Consider the following 19,952-nt stretch of genomic DNA (forward strand, 5'->3'; position numbering starts at 1 on the left):
TCAACATAATATAATAACCCAAATATAACACAAAAGGTTGCATGTGCTTTAAGATGTACCATTTACTTCTGTATATGTACCAGTAAAAGTATATACCATTGAATTACCCCATGTCTTTGAACTAAATGCAGTGTGCAAATACTTCAGAATCCAGCTATTTTTTAAGGGGAAAAGATTGTAAAAATTTATGATCAAGCTGCAAGCAAGTAATTTTTCCTAGAAATATACACGGCAATATATGATTTATGAAGCTAAACAAAATTTATTTCATGAAGCACATGCATGTATGTTTATATTAATATTTATATAAAAATTAATTGTACAAACTATAAGCCTATGTATATATAAATTGATAATAAACAGCTCTGCTTCCTTTCCAGACAAGGAAGAAAGGTAGAAATGTACACTTAGTGAGTAGAATCCTTGTCCATGATCTTTTTACATCTTCCTGCAAATTGAGGACTGTGATAGCACTTGGGAGACCTGAACTCATAATAACCTTGTGTGTTGCGTTCCCTGAGATGATTAAGAAACATTTTCTAGAAGTAATGAACTCACCTCAGACATAAGAGTTTTGAATAGCTGATTATTTGTGCACCCCTTAAAATGGCCTTCAGTTTTGAATCTTAATTGCTAAAACAGCATTAAGATAACTGGGTGACGATTTTAATTTTGTGTAGAATCTTGTGCTGTGGAACAGCTTCTGCTATGTTTTACATCTCTGTTGCAGAGAAGACTCTCTCCTGAGGACAACCTTTAAGTGTCTGTTTATTTTAGTACAAATGATTTCAGAGTGGCTTCGGTGGGAATTATAAATATTGAAGTATGCTTAAAATGCTGTCCTAAGTAGAGCCAACATCATTTTAAAATGCTTTTCCAAGTACTTGAGAAAATGGAATAGAAATGTTGTATCTTGTCATAGCCAGAGATTTTTCAGACAAATTTTCTGCTGCTATCTGCCAGGAGAACGCCCCAAAGCCATATTACACAGGGGACTGCTTGTGTGTAGATTACCTAATTTCTTCAGACCACTCTCCACCTCTGTGAGCTTTTCTGTATATCTTCTGTGGGACGTTTCCAGGCCACCTGTCACATTGTCCATTTTTTCTACAACTAAGGGAAACAGAACAGTATGTTACAGGAAGAAGAAAAGTGAAATTATGAAAAAATTTAGTAAACAATAAAGCAAACAAAAAACCCACAACTACCATCAAACAAAAAAAGAAAACACTTTAAAATTGCCTTGCTTGCCACTACACTTTGCTGTTGCTCTGTGAAATATTGGAAGAATGAGCTCATATCTGCTGGTGGGACCCAGCATTCTTCCAGTTCTTCAGTCTGCCAACAGTCCACAAACATTTCTTTGCCCATAAGCAATCTCTCTCCTGAGTGAGGAAATCCCTCTGTGGGTTTTCCTCAGGAACCAAGTCCTTTTCTTTCAACAGTATTTCCATGTTCCAAGCACAGTACTGTGTGGCAAGGGCAGACTGAGTGCTAAAGACTCAGATGCATGAGAGAAGACTTTCTTTAGTTCTGCTTTGAGCCATTTCTCCTTAAAAAGAACATTTTTTTTTCCCCCGTTCCTTTTAATCATTAAAAATTGCCACCTGTCTAGCAAACTTTGGTCTAAGATAGCAGTTTGAAGATGCAATTACTAAATGTTTTGGGGATCAACTTTTAAACATTTTGATAATGGTACAGATCACTTAAAATGGTCTTGAAACCATTCTGACTCTTTAAGATTGAAAGGATGGTTATTCACAAGTGTAAATTTATGGCTGATGTGCTCTTTATTTTGTAATGTCTGAATCATTGTCTTGTCACTGAGACAATCTGATTATTTGATGGAATTGATATGGAAATGGAAAAAGCAGAGCAACAAATAAAGAGCCTGGAGTGACTTCCAGTGACAAAAATGTGAAATGCTTTCAAGGTTAGAGGCAGCCTTCAACTTCCACACCAAACCTTGTCTAGCACACTCTTGCACTGAAACCACAACTGGGGCAGAAATTTCTTCTCATCAGCAGATTATTTAGCCCTTTTGCTACACTGGGAGCAGAATGGATCTTCACCAACCCTGGGAGAGGCTACAGAAGTTATTGTGCCAGCCCCCTCTCTCAAAGAGTAGAAATAAGGTGTGATACTGAAGTCAATACTGTAAACTTGTGTGGGGTAGGGGATACCGCTCACTCTTTCTGTCTGTGAGGTAATCTAAAGCTAGGAAATAGCCTCATACAAGTTGCTTCTATGTAAAGATTTGTTTTTTTACTAGAAGTCAAAATTCAGGGGATCTTTTGCTGCTCATGAGAAACCACAAGCATCCCAGAGCTTTAAAGTGTAGTCCATCAAGTGCTCCTTCATTCTTAACTTTCGCCCTTGTTCTTCTTTGGGTATCACAGTGACACAGCAGGCTTTCATTGCTTCCCCAAAACCAACAGGAGAAACAGCAGACCAAGATTATCTCTGGTGCAACTGCACCGAGGTGAGTGGAGTTACAGCAGAGAAAAAGTCTCAAGGTTTTCAGAGACACCAGACACCCTTTGGTGAATTACCTTCCTTCTCCTTTCTATACTGCTAACAAGCCAGTAAAACAGAGACTACTATGTGCATAAAGAGAGCGACTTTCTGTATTTAGGACAATGGCACGTAGCTTGCTAAACACCAGATCCAGGCTACAATAATGGCTTTGCTTTTTCAGAGGGACCATTGCTCAATACCTTCTGCTTTAGAAAATATTTCTCCCCCTTCCCCCCAATATAGCACTAATGTTCCTCTTGTTTTTCTGCCCACTAAAGTTACTTGTCAAAATGCTGTATGCCATTTTTCCTAAACGAAGCCAGAGTTGATTCTCTGTCCTGCCGAAATGTCTTCCAGGCTGGAGCCCAGATCAGCAAAGGTCTTTCAGTTACTTCTCACACTCCACTGATGCATGTATACACCTATGCACCACACGCAGAGAGCGCGGGGACCATACTTGGCTTTTCCTTCTGGATAGCTCTAGGCAGCTCCTTGTTCAGTCTGTGCTGTTCTGCTTTGTTTCTGGATAGTCACTGAGAAGGATGTGGCTCACTCTGGGCACTTAGACAGGACCTCGTGAAGGCATCTGGATTTAAAAAGCAGGCCTACTCCAAGTGTTTCTGCTGGACCTGTGCCTTGATTAGCAGTGTCACATCACCTATGGGTTTCGTTAATTCAGATTTAGTGTAATATTCACCTGTTTTCTCCAGTTATGCAACACTTGGAGCTGGCAAATGAATATATATTATCAATAATGAAAGGAAAATGTAGTTTCTTCCTTCTGCTGTTCAAATGAATGCCAGTTTGTACTTCAGATCTGAAGTTTGTAAGACTGAGATTTTATGCTGTCCTGTAACAACAAGAATGTTTTAATGGTTGAATGAAACCTAACACTGGAAACTTGGGTTAAAATACTCCCCTGAAGAGTCCAAAGCAAATGAAAATAGTAGAGATCCTACCAACAGGTAGTAGCCTTTACTGGCAGTTAGATGAGATTGGATGGAATTAAAGATACAACAGCGTGTAGTATTTTCATTGCCGAAAGTCAAAAAAACCCAAACCCACCCCACACTAAAAAGACCAAAGCTGGTCTGTAGCTATGGACATTCTTTGTGTGGAACACCCCAAAAATTTGTTGAAGAAGGACTGTAATCAGAAGCCTTACTGGAATTGTTGACAATTGGCCATGGTATATGGGGAAGATTGTGCCTGGACTGTGTCTGAAAGATCACTAATGAGCACTGTTAATATGTCTTTCAGTCCCCAGCAGCTTTTTTCCTACAGAGAGCAATAGCTTTTAATTCTAGCGTGTAACTCGATGCCAGACAGCAGTGCTGGATCGGGAGGGCTGACACGACACTCAGCTGGAAGATGCTGGTTTAGAGAGGGTGGAAGGAGAAGACTGCTTTCAAATACATCAGGTACTGATTTTTGTCTATTTGACAGTAAACTGGTGATGACTTACCCAGATTAACTGATGCAGAGTGCAGAATTAGCTATATCAGGCAAAACATTTCCTTTATTTTAATTGTTTCCCCTCATGGACCAAGTCAGTCCTGTCTTGTGAAGTGTAGAGGTGAGAGACCAGAGCCAAGTTCAAACCACCCAGCTCCAGCAGCAGAAACAGTAGAGGTGAACTCTAGGCTTAGCTCAAGGTTTCCCAGTGACACAGGCTAAGCTGAATTTTGCCATCCCACAGACAAACCAATGCATGTATTTGCTTTGTACAGGGGCAGGATCTTAGCCTCCACGGTCGAACAAATCGTGGGCCTGGGGGACTTGTTCTCCTGCCCAAACTCCTTCCCTAAGGAAGTTGTGGCTTATTTACTTTCTTCCTTCTGCCCTGCAAGTGGAAAGGATGAACTCTGGGGAGAACAAATAGGTTTTGTTGCTGTTGCTGTCAAAAGGGGTCATATGGACAGATGTCCTATTATTGGGAATGCTTTTCCTTCCCAAGCAGTAACTCCTACTACCATCTCTGGATGGAGCCTTCAGTGGTAGGCAAGCATGTGGAGCACTCTCAGGAGTGGAAGTCAACCTCTGGAGAGTGTCCCAGGCTTGAACTTCCCATCTGCTCCAGAAAAAGGCAAAGGTAAAACAGGCAGACCAGCCATAACACCCCTTATGAAGGCCACTCTGCTGCTCCCAACAGTCTGCTGTTCTCAAAAATGCAAAGCCTGTCTATGCCTTAAGCTTGCTTTTGGATAGCTTCACCTTAATTCTCAGCTTGATCAGATTGCTCTACATTGTCATCTCCCTTTCTGACAAGGTCACTGTGGAAAATATGGTAAAGACAAAAGAAGCCAAACTTTCAGGTAGCTGCTGACCGGAACAGTGAGGACTGTCTGCATCTGAGCCACTACTTCAGAAGCAGGGACAAAATGTGCCATCTCACCAGGGTGTGTTGGCCCTAGGTAATGGCAGGCAAACTCTGTCTGGGAGACAGATAAAAGAAGTAGATGAAAGTCACGGTGGGCATTAGTCAAGAAACTGAAAAACAAAGACTGACCAGAGAATGAGAACTACCAGAAATTCAAGCTGAGAGCATGCTAGCTTCCCTCACTGGAGTGAGCCACAGGAAGATCACTCACCTTCAGTAGGCTAATCCAACACTGGCTGGTGACAGAAAAGTTATAACTTTGTATTTTGCATTTAATTTAAGAAAGTATGTGTAAAAAATTAGATTGTTCTATTAATGTTTCTAACAATAATTCAGTATGTCTTCTCAAAGCAAACTAATAGTAAACTCAGCTTGTTATTCCTTCATGACCTTGATGTTTAATTCATGTTTTGGTTTCAGGTTTCTCCAACCTACTATGTAATTTTTACCACCAGTCTGGAGGTTTGTTCTATGTTGACTTTGCCTCCCATTGAGTTGTTTTTTTGCCTGCCATATTTAATCCACTGATTAGTAGTTTTAACGTTTTAAATCACAAAGGCTATCTAAATACCACGTAGGAAATGAAAGTTTTAAAAGTAGTTTTGGGCTTTATAAACATAAGTGTGGGAGGCAAATTTAATGGAAACTTAGCTAAGAGACTGAAAGAATCCCTGATGCCAGCAGAATTCCTTCTTTCAGTGTAATATTGCAATAAAAGAGACAAGCCAAACTCTGATGCATTAAGGAGAGTTCAAGAGCTCTATAAAATTTTATTTTGTGCTTTGTTCTTCCTTTAAGGCCTAATTCCTTCCCAACAATGCAAAATATTGCAGTAATTCCTTTGAATACGTACCGTCAACTGGGGTTTTGTCTAACTCATGTTTTCCCTGCAAATTAGCCCTTAGGCACTGTGGAGACGAAGCCCTTAAGCTGCAGGTACAGCCTGACATATGACCAACTGCTGCTTGGTGTTACAGAACGGATACCTTGGACTAAACAGAACTGTTCTCCAGTGTATGCCTCTTTACCCTGGCATTCAGGTGGAGCAGTCGCAAAGTCGGGGAGCAGTGGAGCAGTAGTCGCCAAGATGTCTTAAGATCTGCGAACAAGATATGCCTTGTCCACCTTCCTATAATCTTTTTCCCATTTTTTTTGCCCTGGATGGATGTGGCTTGGTACTGCTATGACTTGTCCTCAATCAGGCACCAGTGACTACTCACTACAAAAAGGAGGTTTAGAAAAGAGTATAGCAAGGATGGGGCCTCAAGATGAGAGCAAGGCCTGGGGAAAAGACAGTACTAGAGGCTACCATAGAGAAAGAAGCTTGAAAATTGTGGATTGAAATGAGGAAGAGAAACTCCCTCTCCCAAAGAGATCTTTTGGACCGTTTCCTTATTGCTATTGCTTCCTACACACACACAAACATTTGCCAAAGCAAGATACAGAGCAATGGTCCCTCCAACTTGATAAACTGTTTCTAATGCTAAGTGATGTCTGAATCTTCTTGTGAGCCTCAGAACTGATAGTCTTGTATAAAACTCTCTTGAGGAAAATTCTGCTAAATCCCAGACATTTAGTGGCTGGGTTATAGCCTGGAAGGATCCCATCATCTGCAATAAGCACATCTCTGCAGATTTATATGTGCAAAAGGCCTAACTTTGTCCTCCCCTAGTCCATATAACCAAATGAACTTATCTTTATAGATCACAAATAAGTTTTTGAATCCTGGAAAGTATTTTTTTCCTCAGAATCTGACTTCCAGAGACCAATTACACAGTCTTCAAGAGAATGTCTGACCAATTACATATGTACTACATTTCTTTACATTTAATTTTAATTTGTCACATTCCATCTGCTTTATCATGAGAAAGGAATACCTATGTGTCTCTATCTGTCCTTCACATTCTCTAATCTCCCTGGCTAAATCTTCCAGCTAAACCAAGCAGTTTTAATTTTCTTCCCACTCAAAACTGTACCAAATCCTCTTAAACAAGTATTTATCCCTTTCTATTTCTACAATTTCCTTTTCTTTCACTGGCAAAGGACCAGAGGTGATGTCAGCTCTACTACGAGCGCAGCTGTTGGCGGCACAGGACGCACTGCATGCTAGTCACAGGAATATTTACCCAGCTTCTTGGAGGCGTTTTGAAGCTACTCTCAGAGCCATACTCAAGTAGCTAGTTTAAAGGTAGCTTGGTTTTCTCCACAACATGCTGCGATGTCCCGCTATAATACTCAGAATTATGTTATTCACTTTCTTTTTCTTACCAGAAACTCACATCTTATTTAACTTCTTACAGCTGTGACTGCACAACAAGCAGACATTTACATCAAAACATTCATATGCCTAAGTGGCTACAGTCAATTAGTGCTGAGGATGTAAGGGAAATTTAAGTCGTGCTTTCCAATGTGCCCTGTCGATGACTGCAGAAACAAAATTTTCTCCATTACTGGGTTGCCCAGCTACCAGAGTCTTTGAAATTACCGTCAAAAGTATCTAAGCATCTTTTCTTGTCAAAATAACTGCAGATAACTCAATACATTGGCACTTCCTAGTTCAATCTTTCCTCCAGATACTTCAATGTAATATTGATCCTACACTTTGTTCCTGTGATAAATATTGTATTAGTAATACTACTCCTGGTTCTCCCATTAAGAAGGACATTTATTCTGGAAAGGTGCATAATATGTAAAAAAGGTCAGTGAAATCAAGGTATTTATAGCACATGTTACAGGGCTTTTGAGTTTTCCAGTTAGTACTCCTTTGTGGCAGAAGAATGATCATGTGTGTACAACAAATAACATTGCAAAGATATTGATATTTAAGGTGAAAATATGATAAATGGCCTGTCCATCTAATACGTGGGAATACGCTTGGATGCTTGGCTGAAAGTGAAATGTTGCGCTCAATGCATACATACCTTTGTATCCCAGAATGGCTACTGTGATTGTTAACAGGGCACATAAAATATATAATAATATGATGGAAAACTTCAGTGCCCAGTTATTTTTACATTTGGTGCATTGCGTCCCCTCCTGAATACCTGCAAAAAAAGATTTTAAGAATTTTAAAACAATGGCAAAGAACACATTGCTGGTTTTATCTCCCCATTTCCTCTCGTCCATTTTTTAAAGAACAAATTATTTATGTAAGAAGATGATATATGGGTACCTATCTGCTCATTCTGCTAGGACAGCCTCCACAGTGGTCAAAGCATCAGCTTAGTGACACCATCACTCTGGGAATTTAGTGTATGGAAGAGAAGTAGGTTCTGCTTATCTGGAAAACCTGTGGTTTTCCTGACATTTTCCAGTTGTGCTAGCAAGACTACGGTGAGATTTGCAAGTCAAATGTTTACTAGCATCTCCTCTGTCAAGCATCAAGCTGCAGCAGCTCTTTCTTAGCATTCAGCCTCCCTACAGGGGCAACAGGAGTCAGTAAATGCTTTGGCATAGCACTGTGAAAACCTGGTAGGAGTACTGGTCCTGCTTTGTAACCATTATTACAAATGGCTACCATTTGAACACTTTCTTTCCATAATGAGAGAGACTATTTTTCTTATTTTTGGGGAGTTTGGAGAATACCGTTTCGACAGAGAAGAAGGGGTGCTATACTGGTAAAGCTACTGTTGCATCTATACCAGCAGAAAAATGCTGGTGAATTTCTCCTTGTGGATGAGTTTCTGAAAAAGGGCCTCTAGGTGATGAGAGAAAACAGGCCTTTATTATTTTATATTTGAGCTTTTTGCAGAATGGTTTGGTATCTTTGAGTCTATTAGGGAAGCAATATTCCTCTTTTCTCTACGTGCTCCTCAGGAACAGCTTCGAGAGTACTGGAAGTGTTGATTAAGCTACCAAGAAATCAATCAGAAACACAAATGTGTAAAACCATGAAACCTGGACCACTGTGCTTGAACGGACAGGAGGGATTTATGCCTGCTTCCGATGCGTGTTAAGCAGGCCAGGATAAATGTAGCTTTCTGTGTCTGTCAGAAAATGTATGTCTTTGATATTTTACTCTGTCTGTGTACTATTAGGGGAGTTCCACAGGAAAGCTTTAAGCTCCAATAAAGTCTATGTACCAGATTACTTAACTAATCAAAACTTGCTCCGTAGCTTTTTATGAGTAACTTATATTTCCCCTGAGGCCTAACCCATGGCTGATTTTACTTTTCCTAACTCATGACCTTCCGCAGAGTGGTTTTTTATTTTTCATTTTTTAAGAGAAAAGCACAGACCACTTCCCCTGGGTTCATGGAGGACGGGTGACCGACATATCAAGTTAAGTCAACTGTATTTCTCTCTCAAAGGACAGCATTTTCCAGTGACTTCCTTAATCCCAGGGTACTTGCAGGAGGGATTACCACATTGGAGCAACTCAGGAAGAGATTTATACAAAGTTTATTTAACAAGGCATTTTCCTCAGTTCCCTCTGCACATATACTAACTGTGGCTAAGGCAGAAATGCATCTCTCACAGGTCAGCCCACTTTCCACATTGTGTCATCTCCTGTTTTTTCTAAACTTTTCAGCTGTGATGTCATGTTCTGTTGCTATGTGATGAAAGCGATGGCATAGATTTGGGTTGCTTGGGGTTTAGGCATAAAATCAGTTGCGAAAATCTGGTTCTTTTTTTTCAGGAACAGGAACATTATGGGAAATAAGACCAAGACTTGTAAGCATAAACCCAAGAGCAGAAACTCCAGAGGGAAAGGCTTCTTTCCTGACTGTGCAGGTGGGAAGGAAGGGACCTGGCACAGGGACGGGCAGTTGCATAGCCCATTTATTGGTGACTTGGATTTGGAAGGCTGATAACTCCAGCACCACAAAAGAAAAGGTGAAGGGTCCATAAGTCAATAGCCAAGTTTGCTTATGGATCCTGATGTGTGGGCTGGTTTTCTTTGTTTGCTTCACAGTCTCGAGGAGTTTGCTAGTGGAGAAGCTCTGCTTGCTGAAAAAGCTGGAAAGGGAAAGTGCAGTTTTCTAAAGGTTTGCAGTACGTATTCAGAGACTGAAATTCTTTCACAATGGGAACTCATGGTGTCTGGAGCACCATTTTGCTGCTGTTAGCTGGTACTAATGGGCTCACTGAGTCCCTGTGCGCTGAATGCAAGGTTCCTCCTCCAAAGGGTTTAAAATTCCGATTCCAATCCTGTAAGTCCCTGAACATACCACATAACAAAAAACACAAGAAGCTTGGGGTAAAAAGCACATCACATTCACCTTCTAAATACACAGATAACAGAAAGCTTGATCCTCCTTATTTTAATGTTAATGGAAGCAGGACCAGATCCATAACTGGGAAGATTGATAGACTGCAGAAGTATAAAGCACAGAGAAAGGCAGAAATAAAAACAAAACCTTTGACAGCAGCTGCACATAGAAAAGTTTCACTTGATTACAGTCTCTTATTAAGATTACTCATTTTATGACGTGACCTGCTTTCTGTCACCGTACTCCAGCTTCCTCTGTAGTGTAACGAGCTGAAACTTTGTTGATGTCACTGGATGTATTGCAGTTCAGCATCTAGCATCATGCATGTTCCACTGCTTCATAAGGATCTTGTTTCACTTGTCTCAGTCCTCTCTATCACTGGTTCAATAAAACAGCACTTTGGCTTTTCGGAACTTTTACTTTCAGCGTATTTCAAACTGACATCAGAACGGCACCCCAACAAAAGCCAGACCTTTCCATCCTTTAACAGTCCGGTGCTGTTGGTATCAATAACATAAACACAGTGTACTAAAGTGATCATACAGGCTAGAGTGATTCCATTAACTAAGCTGGGCTAGAACTGCGTATTGTATTGTCTGCTGGCGCTTTCTGCCTGTCAGCTTAAAACTTTATCTGACTGCCACTGAACCCCCAATGCTCTCACCTAATGTGCCCCAGGTCCACGGCTGGAGTAAAAAGCCAGGGAGCTTTAACAGGCTCCTTTATTTTCATTTGCCTAGAGATAGACACAGTAAAGTCTTCCAGAGCTGTTAAATTTACTCTTTAGTGCAAATACATAGTTCATTACTCTGCTTTTAGCAACAGCTGACTTTCTAGTTTACTGAACATATAAAAATTACTAAAGATGGAGATACCTTGAAGAAAAGTTTTGGAAGACTCATTCTGATGTCTTTCTGTGCAGTTAAATAATCCCGGCTATGACCAAAGGTAAAAGGCAGGAGTGCAACCCTCTCTCATATAGGGATGAATTACAGTGTAATCAGGACTCCACAACCTCCCCCAGCATGGAGCCTGGCTTCAGCTTGCCCTGTTGGTCTTCCCCACTACCCTATTTAAGGACCAAGCCCAAATAAGCTTGTTCTTATACAGGAGATGCATTTAGTTTGTGCTGTGAGGACACTAACTGAAGGGATGCTCTGAAAAAACATGATAGCCAAAACATTAAGCAACAACAGACGGGAGACAATTTCAAACGCTCATTGTGATTACACAAAACCCAGCAGGTTGGCATAAAATTATACAGGTTTATCACAAAAGCTGAGTCAAGGCTCGAAGGAGCCCATGCAGTGTTCTTCCAGGAGATGTGTAACCTCTTATCTAGAAAGCTGCAGAGTAAATGTACGGGGAAAGACCCTGCACCCCCATTTTATTGATAGAACATATGTCAAACCTGCAAAAGGGGGTTCTAGGCTGAAGTCAGCTCTTCCCTGCTTGTTATTGTTGCTCCTAGAGCAGCACACTCCTCTCTGCGTCCTGTACACATGTTTTCAGTGTTGGTTTGCTCCCAGACATTTGTCGCTGACTTCCAAACCCAGGGAGCCAGGGTCACTTCCTCATGATGTGCATTTCTCACTGCTGATTTGATCAACATTTAATAAATATCAGATGGGACACAATGTGCCTCGTTTCACTGGACACATGCTTTTTTCCATTCCTTTCCCCAACTTATTTTAATAAGGGCTCTGGTTTTTCTGTCTCACTGTTGGGAAGACATCTGGCCAAACAGACGGCAACCTAGTACAAAGGGATCCTGCTGGCTCACATGCTTTGGGGACCCCCTTCTCTGCAAACCAAGATGGTCACAAAAAATATGCAAGTGAGACATCCCCCTGTTACCAGGCTTTGTAGTATTTGTTTTTATAGCATTGCATTCCAGTGACTGAAGACTTTGTTCTCACGCAGGGGGTATACATCTGCAGATTCCTTTTGGGCTCCAGATAAGCAGAGATTTTGCTGGGGGAGGAGCTGGTTTTTTGGCTGGTTATTTTTGTTGTTGTTGTTCCGTGTTTTTTAATGGGAAACTAAATATCTTTGCTCTTTGATATGGAGTGACCACCTTACAAAATGCCTGACTCCTCAGCTATATTACACGTCAGGAGCACATCTTTGAACACTCAAATATGATATGCACACATGTTTTTTTGCTGAATAATTATTTTAGAAGTATTTGCCTCTCTGTCCTTTTCTTGGCTCTTGCTGCGGCAACTCAGGTGGCCTTATAATATTTCTGCTAGCAGCTCAGTTTTGACAAAGTTGCAAGGTTCTCTTCATAACCCTGACAAAAAATGTACTGATAAGATGATTGCAGAAATGTAGCGCAGGAAATGAAAATAAGTACATTAGTTAGGAGGGGTTTTTCCCAGTGTGATTCAATGAAAAGAGATAACATCCCTTGAATTTCGGAAGGAACATTGCAAGCCTAGTTTGCAGACTTCAAATAATAAATTTCTTAAAGCTAATGTTTTCGAAACTGATGAGCAGTAGATCTAATAGTTTTGTTTAAAGGGGCCTGAGCAAACTACATACATGTAGTTCCACTCCCCCTGCCATCGGAAGGTGTCCCTGCCCATGGCAGAGGGCTTGGAACTGGATGATCTTTCAGGTCCTTTCTAACCCAAACCATTTTATGATTCTATGACTGAACATGTAGGTAGGAATCAAATACTGAGAGGTCCTTAACCATGCAGAGTTGCAAGAAGTGCTCAGTGGGTGCCTATCTCGCCAGCAAAAGTAGATGATCCCATGAGGAACCCACGTCTAGGTTTAAATAACTAAATGCCTTGAAAAACCTGGCTGTAAGTGCTTAAATTCAGGTACCCAAGTGTGAAATGGTAATCTTTTAGTAATATGCATGACTAGTCATTAGGAAAGTAAGTCTGTCTCTTAGGACAGAGAGGATTTTAAAATTCAGGCATATAAGCGTACACATATACACATACATACATACACACACACACACACAAACATATTTATGCTCGAATCTATAGAAAAAGATATGTGTGTATACGTTTTTTACAGAGACGCTTTCATACTAACACAAACCCAGCATATTACATTAGCACATTCCAATCAAAAGCAGATGCATCTTTGCCAACAATAAACTTTGTATAACTTTGAGATTACTGGATCCATTCAGCCACAAAATTCAAAGTGAGATTTTTGTCTTCTCTTCTTTGTGGTGTTACAGATTACGAACCTACCCTTCACAAAAACAATTCCTGTGATCCTCCATGAATGGTTTTGTTGCAGTCAGCAAAACTGATGGTTTGACAGCTCGACTAACCTACCTCAGAAAGCAATCGTTCTTTTTAGTGGTTATAAATGGCAAAAACTGAGACTGATTTATGCTTTTTTTATTACTATTATTTTGAGATAAATCTCCTTTCCTCAGTTTAGAGTATGTTCTTACACTATAAAGGCTATAACTTGAGCTAGGTGTAAATAGATGCACGAAATTTTTCCTAGCTATTGTGTAAAGGTCCATGCCTATCCCCAAGTTACTGGATGGACATTCTCTTGGTTTTGGCTGGGATACAGTTGATTTTCTTCCAGTAGCTGCTGTGTTTTGGATTTAGGATGAGAATAATGTTGATAATACACTGAAGTTTTTAGTTGTTGCTACAAAATCAAGGCCTTTTTTTCATCCTCCCATGTTCAGCTAATGAGCAGGTGTGCAGGAGTTGGGATGGAGCATAGCCAGGCAGCTAGCCCAAGCTGGCCAACAGAAATATTCCACACCATAAAGGTCTTGCTCACTATATAAAGGAGGATTGGCCAGGGAGCAGGAACTTTTCCATGAATTTGGTGAGTTCTGTGAGTTCAGCAAGTTTGGTGAAATCCGCAAGTTCCGCAAAATCCGCAATTCCATGAGTACCGTGATTGCTGCTCAGGGACTGGCTGCACAATCGGTCATCAGGCAGTGAGAAAAATTATACTGTGTATAATTTGTTTTTCATATTCTTTATTATTATTATTATTATTATTATTATTATTATTATTATTCCTTAAACTATTTTTATCTCAACCCATGAATTTTACTTTTTGTCCATTCTCGTCCCCATCCCACTGTAGGGGGGAGGAGTGAGCGAGTGGCTGTCTGGTCCTAGTTGCTGGCTACCGGGTTAAACCACAACAGGCATTTAGCAAGCGGCTGCCACCACGGGAAGCATAGCACATACTGGGGCATCTCTGAACAGCCGCCCCTCTAGCTGCGGCGCAGTGCCCTGGTCCCTCTCCAGCTCTGCAACCTAAATGTTGCTGGACAACCCCTCCTGGGGGTAAGTGTGGTTAAATGAGCAAACATGATGGTTATTGCACGAGTGGTGTGCAGGGGAGTGCCGAGCCCTGAGGTTGCAGTTGCAAAGCGCCTGGTTTGGGGAGCTGTGCTGCCGCCTGCATTCAAACTGAGCCGTTCCTCCTGCCACGGCTCCTTCACGTGTGCACAGCCAACCCCAGGGCTTCGTGGAGAAGAGTTCCTGACCAGGCAGACCAAGGCCCTTTATCGTACATTATAAAACAGGGGTGATGATACTACCAAATTGTGTCTGCTGCCACCCCCTTCTTCACTCATCGCTCAGTCTCTTGCCATGATTTCCTTTCTGCTCGGCTCTGGGGGACACGTGAGTGCCAGCCTTCCTCCCACATCCACATTCTTCGCAAGCCCTGTCTCCGCAATGGCAAAGGTCCTGCTCACCCAGGTGGAGTAGTGCTGGCTTGTGGGCAGGTGGATTGCAACAGCCTGCTTAACTTCTTTGTCAGATTTTTACAATGCCATTGGAAAAACATATTTAGCACAAAACCTCTGTCATTTGTTCTGAATTTACGAGTTTTGCTTCTGGTTTTGTAATCAAATAGGGATAAATGCAAGCTATGCTTATTTTGAAAAGGTTTCAGATTATTTACTAGGAAGCAATTAAAGCAGCAAAACTTGAAATCTGAGCGGTGGGTTTGTACTCACCTAACTTGTGCCAGTTTTCCTATGCCAGGTGGAAAATCATGAAACACAGCAGCAAGACACTGGCTGAAAAAGCCACTGTGTATTTCAAGTAAACGCTGCAAGACACAGTGCCTCTTTCTTCATAAATTAATAAATAAATGGACCAACCCCAAACCACTCCATCCTCACAGGTTTCTACAGTGTCCTGCATAACCTGACTACCCTGTTACACAGCTGATGGCTTGTACGAATAATCTCTGGAGAGGAAAAAAACACACCTCAAAAGCCTGTTCTGAGAATTTATGCCTCAGAAGACCTGTGCAACTCCTGCCGGGGCCAGTGGTGCCAGTGCCTGTGATTTTAGCCCGAGCTTCACGCCATGAGATTGGTTTTACACCCTGGTGCCCCTTTCTTGCAGCTGTATCATTACGAAAGACTTTCAGGTTGCACTTTAGGAGAACAGCATATTGCTAGACTGTTCGAAAAACAAGTGGGGAGGAGATGTTCCTTAAGGTTGAAGGTCAGAAGACAATAGAGGAATCTACCACTTGCAGGGTTTTTCACAACCGTGTCCCTAAAGGGACACCCTCACTGCCGGGCAGGCAATGCTGGGGCTGGGGCCGGGGCCAGCAGGGCTCTCTGTGTCCCTTGTGCCCTGAAGTTGGAGGCAGATGCAAGGTGGGCGCTTTGTCCTAAAAGCTCAGGATATTGCTGTGCAAATGGGGAGGTTTCCTTCTCTGGGGGGCCTTGGACAAACCCCACCTTGGATGATCTGCAGGTCGCAGCCTGAAGCTCTGCATGGAAGGAGAGGCCAGGCAAATTTTCCTCCATGAGACTGAGTCTGTTGGAGGCAGTGGCTTCTTCCCGTAAATCCAAATCCCACATCTGACATAATAAAGAGCCTCAGAGGGCCAACACTATTATCTCTGGAAAGCTTTCAGACTAAGAAATACTTTACTCTATGTAATGTACACAAACCCTTTCATTAAAGGAGGGGAGAACCCTCATTTTTGGCCTGACCATCATCTCTCACTTATTTATATAACCCAGCCAGCATTTTCTCTCTGGCTTTGTTCTTCTTCACAGTAGACCAGAGATTCACAATGAATTGTCAGAAATCCTAATTATACACTTCACCAGCCATCACCATTTAATTATACAGTATTACCAAACAATGTCCCACTGTGATTAAAAACTAAATATCTTAATTGAAAGGATACAAAAAGCCCAACCACAACACAGGCTAAGGAAAGACTGTTGAGTATCTGAACTGTATGTTAGGCAAATATTATGAGCAGAACTGAAGGACTAGAGTGGTAAATTTTAAGAAAAATTATGGATTTGCAATATTTTAAGGTCCAGCCATTGCAATGCGGTAAGAATATCACACCACGAGAGGGTCCAACATCCCGTAGACTTTTGGATTTAAAGGCACGTCTAGAGCTTAACTCAAACCAGAACAAAAAACAGTAAATACTGGTGCTTTTAAATAACTGTCTGGAACAAGAGAGATGTGTCTGTCCTCAGTTACTGAAAATCAAGCAAGGGATCACTTGGTGCACGTCTCTGGAACTAAACCCAAAAATCTAATTAGGCTGTTCAGAAGATGAGAGAAAAACTAGAACAGTTGAAAGAAGATAAAAATCATGTATGAATTAAAGACCTGTTCAATGACAGGCAAGACACCCATGATACATCATAGCAAAGACCCTCTTTCAGACTGTATCCCAATGGAGAAGAATTCAGACTGACTCACAAGAACATAATATAGCTGGATCTACAGGGAGTTCAAAGCCAGATCTCGGGTCTGTGCAACAGCCTCTTAAGACAACCTGAGGATATTCCATCCAATCAAGTTAATTAAAACTTGAGTCAACAAAGCATTAGCAAAGTCACAGAAGGGATCTGTCCTTCAGAGTTACGGCATTTAGCCAGATGGCAAAGCAATGCCATTTCTGCCTAAGTCCAGGCCCTCCTTTTTAAATAAACAAGCTTTCTAATGAAACATAGCTCCTAATTAAGATGGTATGATGATCAATGTACACAATTTTTAGTCTTAATTTAGTCTTAATTCAAACTAGATTTGACTGAAAGGAGGAAAAATGTAACACACTCAAAGCGTGTATTTCCCCTAGCATTCTCTATTTTTACAACACAGATTTAGGTGTTAATGACCCTAGTAAAGGTGTTGCATTAACTGGTAGGTAGAAAAAATAATAACTCTGTGCTTTGTGGCTTTTGAGAGACATTTCTTTATGAGGGCAACAGGCTCTCGTCCGGGACTGTGAGTGTGGTAGGTGCTGATACTGCTGGCAGTGACACCGGCACTGCGGAGCGACTCACCGGGGACATTGTGCGGTTGTACAGAGCACAGGTGGAAAAGCCATTCTCTTCACAGGAAGCTTTCACCCTTAGTTTTACTAAATTCTTCTGCAGCTTTTAACGTTATGCTAAGGACAATGCTAAAGACATTGGATCACTGTTTTATGGACCAAAGAAAAGCTCACCCTTGTCAAATGACGCCAGCCACGCACAACGAGGCAACAGTTCTGTATTCACCGATGCTGCCACAAGTGCTATTCCAGCTATCTACAGAAATTAAACTTTTTTATGTGCCTGCACAAGTCAAACAGGAATACTCAGAGTCTGTCTGTTCCATGGGTGTTTCTGTGCGGGTATGTACGTGCACATGTGCACCTCTAATGTGGTCAAGGCAGGTCATTCGTTTAAGGGCATTATAAAGTCCCATGTGTCTCTGAACAGTGTGCTTTTAAACTCTTGTAACTTATGTGAATCTAAACCAATTTTCACTAGGTATTTGGGAACACACTGGGTGCCCTTCTCATTCGTGATTTTTTTTTCTTTCCTATCTGCTGCAGCGGAACAAAATCAAGTTTCAACCATATTTGATGGCATTTTTTCCATTAGGGAAAAATACAAACCTGTTTTTGATGATGCTTTCAGCAGGAAAAAATAATTGTCTGCAGGCTATGAACAAGTATGCATGAACTCCAACTGCCGAAAAGCAAAAGTTTGAGAAAGTTATAAAGGCTGTGATTCGTTAGCAGTGAAATGCAGATGTATCCATATCTACAGGCTTTGTTACATGTTCCAGCTGGAATGCTGCCACAAAAAGCTGATGTTAACAGAACTGAAAGAAGTTAATCAAGATTTGATGCCTCAGATTAATATAGACCTTTATCTACCCCTCGCTGGACTTGCTGGTAAGGCTTCTGTTGCGTTCATTAAGAAGCATTCTAATATAAAAATTGCTTCTTTTCCAGCTGAAAAGTCTATCTGAGGACATTATTTGGAATTTAAAGACTTATGTGCACATAAAAGAAGAGGTGAAGGTGTTTCTACTAGTGCTGGATACTCAACAACAGACACCTTATTTGGAATGTGACCATGCAACTGGACTTACACCCCAAAAATGAAGGGGGCCATGAGGAAGAACACAGTAGGACCTCACAGAAGAAAGTGAGTGCAGAAAACACAGTATGTCTACAGAAGCCTGCTCTACTCATTTATTTATTTATTTATTTACAGCTGTGAGTGCAAATTGCCACTTCTGACTAGCCTTTTCCATGATGATACCAAGACCGCCTGGCTGAGATACTACCACCGAACAAAGGATCGGGCAGGCACTGCATGTAATGTAGCTCACGGTCACAAATCCACTGGCTGTAAATTCACTCCTAGTCTCCTGAGGCTACATGTTCAACTACAGGAGAGAAATTATGTCCAGGTATAAACACCACTCCTCTGGAAGTGTGCTGCCTTATTCCCCTCAGCTGCACTGAGACATGGTGTTAAATCACCTCCAAAGGAGAGGGCCTGGCAGGGTTAGGATTTATTTTTCACCTCACTGCCCTTCTAAAACCACTTTCTAAAGGTAGGGCTTTTTCTTCAGAAATATTGCAGGTTTGATGGCAGAGACAATAAATCCTGTTTACATCCTCCAACCCAGCCAACCTCCCCCAACCCACCTCAGCCTCTGCCTCCTTTTCCTGAATCTTCTCTTTTCAAAATACATGCTTTCCTCCGTGAAGTTGGATCTCTAGCATGAGAGACAGGACTGTAACCCCATGCAGCTACCATCTTTTAGTTTTCTCTTTCTGTTCTCCCCTTTTCCCTCTCTCTTCTCTTCTCTGTGTCCTGCAGTATCTCTGTCTCCAGAGCTCTCCCCGCATCCTGGCTAATACACACCTTACTAGAATCCAACTTCCTGGATAAAAAGCAGACTTAGAATGAATTCCTCAGGCAACCAGAACATTTTTCACACAGTTGTGCCAATGTGCAATGGCTGTACAATGTACGGAGCAAACAGCCCTGATAAATGGACTATTTCCACCTAATACCATCACAATTTCTGTGATTTTTCCCTACTTAATATTCACTTGTATCTAGGGAGGAAATTTTTATTCCATAAATTACTACAAGAAGTTTTCTGTACAGAGGTGGAAGTGTGGCTGATGGATGAAATTCATGTTTTCCCTCGTAATAAAGCAATATGCAAATTTACACTGTCTTGACAAACACTGGAAACTGCTGAATTAAATCTGCTTATTCCAAGTGAGGAAAAGCTATGCAGAAAGGCATCCAGAGCACTGTAGTCACAGACAAGACAAGCGACTAGCCAGGAGTACAACAAACATATTACCTACCTACACAGCACCTACCCGCTGCCTCCCTAATGTCAATGCAGTCACCATGTTAAGTAGGTGAAAACTCTACTACAATCACAGAAATACAGAAGTTGACAAACCCATTAAAAGCATTATCCTACTAAATCTTTAGGGTGTACACATGCCTTGTAACAACTTGCCATTTTTTTGTATCTTGGGAAATTTATCAGACTACCCTATAACAAAGCATTAAACAT

General features: G+C 41.4%; 1 protein-coding gene across 1 annotated transcript in view; it reads right to left on the reverse strand.

Moving 5' to 3' along the window:
- The window catches only part of COLEC12 (collectin subfamily member 12), a 100,449-nt gene that overhangs the window by 9,644 nt on the left and 70,853 nt on the right, over positions 1-19,952 (reverse strand). Inside the window, exons 3-4 of the mRNA XM_075416378.1 lie at positions 7,819-7,941; positions 1,015-1,113 (exon numbers count right to left, since the gene is read on the reverse strand). Of these exons, the coding sequence (XP_075272493.1) occupies positions 1,015-1,113; positions 7,819-7,941 (222 nt within the window). The remainder of the gene's footprint in view (positions 1-1,014; positions 1,114-7,818; positions 7,942-19,952) is intronic.

The sequence above is a fragment of the Opisthocomus hoazin genome, chromosome 3 (assembly GCF_030867145.1).
Source record: "Opisthocomus hoazin isolate bOpiHoa1 chromosome 3, bOpiHoa1.hap1, whole genome shotgun sequence".
Classification (NCBI taxonomy): domain Eukaryota; kingdom Metazoa; phylum Chordata; class Aves; order Opisthocomiformes; family Opisthocomidae; genus Opisthocomus; species Opisthocomus hoazin.